Below are 6,165 nucleotides of genomic sequence, written 5' to 3'. Positions count from 1 at the left end.
TACCTAGTTAAGAATAGGTTACTCTTTAGGAACTACTAACTTAAAGTCTTTATTATTTATTAAAGATTTAGAAACCTAGCTATACTATATTTAAGTATCTTACTACTTATAGTATAATAGATTCTTATATAATAGCTTTTTTTACTTTAAATAAAGTTATACTTTTAGTATTCTTTACTATATATAATAAAGATAAATAGGTTTCTTAGCCTAATAAACTTACTTTTAAAGATATTAGTTATATACCTAATAGCTAGGTTAATACTATAAACTATATAGAGTAAAAGAAATAGCTTAAAGCTACTTATAAAGAGCTTACTATATAAATTAAAAATAGTATATAAAAAGCTATTAACTATAAGTCTAATAAGATAAATTATAAGCTATTAACTTTATACTAGGTTTTTAATATTAAAAAGGATAATAGTTAATATAAAGCTTATCTTATTATATAAGGTTTTAATTAGATTAAGGATATTAACTTTTATAAGGTATATACTATTATTATTAAGCTTATATCTTTTAAAGTCTTTTATATTATTATTATTATATTAAATTAGTTCTTATACTACCTAGATATTAAAACTATATTTCTTAATATAGATATTAAAGAGGCTATTTATATTAAACTCCTTAAGAATTAGGTTATTAGTAATATATAATAGATTACCTCTAAGATTAAGAAGATTATAAGACTTACTTTAATTTTTAAAGATAAGATTAGACTATTAATAAGAATAGTCTATAGTTTAAAATAAAGCCTAAAAGAGTAGTATATACTTTTATATAATACTCTTTTATTAATTAACTTTTAAAAGATATATATTAACTACTTTATCTTTATAAAGTAGTTAAGTAAAGGAATAATTTTAATCTATATCCTAATATATATTAATAATATCTTAATTCTTATTCCTTCTAAAAAAGCTATTATAGCTTTTATTATAGAGCTTTTAAAATATTTTAACCTTACTAATAAAGGCCTAGTTATTAAATACTTAGGTATTAAAGTTATCTAAAAAGGATCCTTAATTAGACTCTTATAAAAGAAGTTTATTATTATAATATTTTATTAATATAGTATATAGTATAATAAGCTAGTTTTAACTCCTTTTAATAAGAAAGAACTACTTATTCCTATAATAGAGTAAGCTATACCTATTAAATATAAGCTATATTAGGAATAAGTTAGTAAAATCATTTAGTTAATAGTTAGTACTTATAGTAATATCTCTTATACTACTATCTAGCTTACTAAGTATATTAGAAATCTTAGCTAGTAGTATAAATAGGCTTTTAAATATCTATTCTGCTACCTTTTAGGTATAATTAATTACTATATCTAATTTAAAAGTAATTACTAATCTACTCTATATAATTACTATAATACTAACTATATTAGTCCTTACTCTACTAATAGGATCTCTACTTTTAGCTTTATCTTTTACCTTATTAGTAGACCTATTTCCTAAGTATTCAAGAAGTACGCTTATATTACTCTCTTATTAACTAAGTCTAAGTATATTATATAGGTATTAGCTATATAAGAAGCGCGCTAGTTAATCTTACTACTTAATAAATTAAGGATATAAGATTATAACTTATTATAAAAGCTAGTTATTATCTATACTAATAATACTAGTACTATTACGCTCGCTAAGAACCTAGAATACTATATAAGAACTAAGTATATTACTATATAATACTATTTCTTATAATAGGAAGTCTTATTAGGCTTAGTAACATTTAAATATATTCCTATATAGGAATAAGCCACTAATAGTTTTATAAAGCCTTTAGAAGTAATAGCATTCCGGCGATTTATTGATTAATTAGGACTACGTCCTAATACCTAAAGAAAGGTTTTTTAGAAGCTGAATAGCTTTATTTTTTATATAGGAAAGGACTATAGGGGGATTCTTTTTGAACGATTTATATAGCATTAATTGTAGGGGGTGTTTATTATCTCTTAGATGCCATAGGCTCGCCATCCTATAGTTACTTACTATATAGTCAGTCATCTTTCCTAGTTTGTACAGAAACTCTATAACAATTTACATATTGTATACCATCGTCTACCATCGTAGATATCAACAAGCATGTCCTAGGCTTATGCTTCCATTGATGAAGAAGACTGCTTCTCAAGTGCTGTGGCAGAAGAAACGATACGTTCGGTACGAGAATGTCTGGACAAGTACCGAAGCTACCAATGGTCTAGATATGATGCAGGCGTACCTTCGCAATGCTTATCCTCCAGCCATTGTGGAGCTGGCGCTTTCATTGAACAATGTGTTTGATCGTGGAGAAACCTTTGACGGGGATGAGGAGCACTTGATGTTGCGACAAGCTAGTCAATAGTGGCTAGAAATCGTAGTGATTTTCAACGAGTTTGAATATCTTTGAGACCTGAAACCTACTTCTCCGCCTTCAGCTGCAACGCCAATTTGCAAGAAAACCCTACTTGGATAGTCAATGGGGATGAATCTTCAACATCTGTTTGTGTTGTGTCGTTGAGGGCCTCCACAAGTGACATAAGTCTGGGAATCTGCTAAGGAATGAACTTATGAACAGTTGGAAAACCGGCAGAATGGTTCCTTGTCCAGTGATGGCTTCGAACTCAGGATGCTCCGCTGTAGATGCTGTAGAGTTGCTTGTATACCTCGATAAACGCGGGTTTGATAGGCCTTTTATTTTCTTTCGCGGTCCACCACAAGCACGGTTACGTGTGTGTTATCTGGAAGAAATAAACCCATTGACGGCGTGGGCATCATTCGAATAGCCAGACGGTGATACTGCGATTTGCGGTACGAAACTGTTCCGCCTTCATGCCATCGTTCGATATGCAGTAGGCTTGGTGCCACGAACTATGGCTCCATCAGCCATCCTTTCGCTGCTAAACACTCTATTCAAGACAATAAATTATCTCGATCGCTCGATAGTAGCCTCGTACGCTGTTTGTTACGGCTAATAACACTTTGGGGCTTTTCCTGACCAAGCCGGAAGCCAGTCTCGTCGAAATTGTATGTTAGAGGACAGGATACGCTTTACAAATTGCTCAAGACGATAACAGGCCTGTAGGGTACTAATATCTTTGATCTCAATCCCTCCTTCTCCGCTGGCTTTTATTCTACCCGATAATGGCCATGAGGTAGGCGCTTGATGTGTCCGTTCACCCGCATCTTACCGATCGGTGCTACTATATTTCCAATCGCTTCGGTACCTCTCAGAATCATGCATTCGCACTCGGTTCAACGGGCAATGTGGGGGAACAGAGAGAGCATCAAGAGCATCGATCCAGCCAATCAATGTTGCTTCCTGTGAGACATCCAGGCGCTTGGTGGTGGTACGCTGCGCACGAGGTTGCCGACCTTAGAGAGGCGCCCGCAGCAAGGACATTGAAACGTTCGCACGCCAGCAAGGTGATTTTGGCATTCTTTCGAGCTCTGGCAGCCTTGCAGGCAACTTGAATACGCTGTTCAATAGCTGTATATGAAGAATCCATGGTAAGAGTTGAAGAACGGGGTTGAATTACTATCTCCCGCCAAGATCAGTCATGTATCTGAGCCCATCTAAATTGCCAGTTAGAATTCTTTTTGTAGCTCAAACCTCTTATCCATCTCATTGATGCACACGTATGATCCACTTCGCTCTCGTTCCATTAGCTCCTCCTTGACTGGTTGGATCCACTTCAGTTCATACGGCCGTAAGGTTTCGCTTCCATACTCATGTGCTTCCTTTGCACTGTGGAACTGGCCTCTAGGCTACACACCCCCGACCCATGCCATGAGGTTTCTTGAAAGACTTTGCAGGCCACGCGACGACCCGCTGATAGCGGCAACCAATCATATGTGTTGATTTCCATTGATGAGGCGACCGCCTCTAGGTGAGTGCGGATCGAGTTGTTCGTCTGACGAATTATTCCGGACTTGGCATCGCTCACATAATGCTTACTGAGGTTGAATACGTGACTAGTTTTAAGTTTGGCTTCGTCTAGATTAGGCACTACGTTTAAAACAGTGGGGCCACCCCAAGATTTCTGGTGCATGTCTCGGTAATGTATGTACATTGCGAAGTCAGCTTGAAGGTAAAAGAGGGCCGCACTCAGAATTTTGACTTTCTGGGCAACGAAGTATTTTGTATATGAACCCCCTCCCTCCGCCTACTCGTGCACCAGTTCGATCTATTCGCCAACTTTCGTTCTTATCCAGAACGCCTGCTTCAGAATGACCTTTGATCGGTCTGATTATCTCTCCAATGTGTGGCAGGACGGATTATTCAAAGACCGGATTGTATTTTGCACAGGGGGAAACGGCAGCATCTGCTCTGCCCAAGTACGTGCCCTCGTGTATCTAGGCGCTGATGCATGTATTGTGGGTCGCAATAGTCAGAAAACGGAAACTGCCGCGGAGGACATTGCCACGGCAAGGCCAAGTAGTAGAGTTCTGGGTATCGGTAATGTGGACGTGAGAAGGCCAGAAAGTTTACAGAGAGCAATCGATCGGTGTGTCGAAGAGCTTGGTGGGATTGACTTCTTGATGTAAGCATGTGCTTCTCGTATGGTTTCCAGTCAGTGCTTGCTAACCATTCTATATAGTGCCGGTGCAGCAGGAAATTTCCTAGCTCCCATATCACAGCTGTCTATCAACGCTTTCAGGACAGTTATTGAAATCGACACGCTTGGTTCGTTTAACGTCACAAAACTTGCCTTACCACATTTGATGGCCGCGGCAAAGAAAAGAAATTCTTCCTCCACATCAACACCAGCCGGTCGCATTATATATATTTCGGCCACCATGCATTATACAGGTGCTCAGTTGCAAACCCATGTCGCCGTTGCCAAATCCGGTGTGGACGCTTTAGCTGCCAATATAGCGATTGAATACGGGCCGTATGGCATTACCTCAAATGTCATATCTCCCGGTCCTGTCGAGGGGACCGAAGGGATGACAAGACTATCAGTGACTCCACAGTTTGCAAGTAAGCGGGTTCCGTTAGGACGAGCTGGGACGGTCAAGGACATTGCAGATGCCACGGTCTATCTTTTTAGCCATGCTGGAGACTATGTGAACGGCGTTGTGTTGCCTGTCGATGGCGGCGCATGGCGGGTTGGTGGAGGTAACCCAGGGGGCGAGTTCGAATATCCAGATTTTATTCTCTCTGGGAAGTCAGTGAGGTTCGAAGCGGCTGGGAAGCAATCAAGCGGACTGTTAAAACTCTAGAGGACGGTCAAAAAAATAGAGGATTATAAATTTGATCAATAAACTGGAGTGGAAGTGTGCCATACACACTTCGAGAAGATCCACGTAACCGTATGAGGCTTGTATTGCTGGGAAGGCAGCATAGTATCCATCAAGTCTCAGCGGCATAGAAGACTGCCCAGAATCAATATTTGTGCCAGACCAGGCCAAACTTCGATGATTGGGTTGCTTCTCCTAAAAACCATTAGCTGAATATGCTTTGAACCCACGGAAAATTGTCCTGCACAATAATGGAGAAGGGGATACTATCACAAATCTCCCCGCCCAAATCTTGGAAAATTGAAAATGAGACTTGTCAAGTTTTGTAAGCTATAACAACGGTTGAAATTGAGAAATCGAAAGGAAATAAGTCCATAGCCCTGTTCTCGTTTAATGAAGAAAGAAAAGCGGGGTGGATTATATTTAAAATTAGTACATAATCTCATGATACTGTAGCGTGCTCTACATGTTTTCCGAATGCCCAATTTAGCATACAACGCTAGCGTGCCTCAGAAAGCATGGAAGCTCTTAGCCACATAATATCCATCAAGTGAGCCTCAGCGGTATTGACGCCGGCTGAAACTTCAACATCCTCTACAAAAATTATTTTTGATGTTTTGCGCTATTTAAAGATAGCGCAACTAAATTATTACTCCCCGTTTGTGGCCCTAGCCGACACTGCTGTTAAGTTGTTACTCGCAATGAAGTCAAAAATAAAAAGTATACCAGGCACTGCAATTTATGAAAAGATATCTTCGGCAAGAAGCGCCTCTGCTTGTTGACTTAGCGCCACAATTCATCCATCTCAACCCAGTCCGTTTTAAGGCAGCTGTATCGCGGCAGAGTGGTTTTTTCAGGTATGAAATAGTCTGTCAATCAGACATTGTTAACACCGAAACAGCATCGAGTTGGGGGGTTTTTTGGGGGG

General features: G+C 38.4%; 1 protein-coding gene across 1 annotated transcript; it reads left to right on the top strand.

The window, feature by feature from the left end:
- Positions 1–4,223: 4,223 nt before the first annotated feature.
- On the top strand, positions 4,224–5,219 carry PEX2_088930 (SDR family oxidoreductase; the record flags this gene model as incomplete). The annotated part of the gene is made up of 2 exons (XM_016746163.1): positions 4,224–4,537; positions 4,595–5,219. The coding sequence occupies 2 exons, from the start codon at positions 4,224–4,226 to the stop codon at positions 5,217–5,219; spliced, it is 939 nt and encodes a 312-aa protein (XP_016599447.1).
- Between the last annotated feature and the right edge of the window lie 946 nt (positions 5,220–6,165).

The sequence above is a fragment of the Penicillium expansum genome (genome assembly GCF_000769745.1).
Source record: "Penicillium expansum strain MD-8 chromosome Unknown contig298, whole genome shotgun sequence".
Taxonomy (NCBI): Eukaryota; Fungi; Ascomycota; class Eurotiomycetes; order Eurotiales; family Aspergillaceae; genus Penicillium; species Penicillium expansum.
This window is presented reverse-complemented; position numbering and strand designations above follow the sequence as displayed.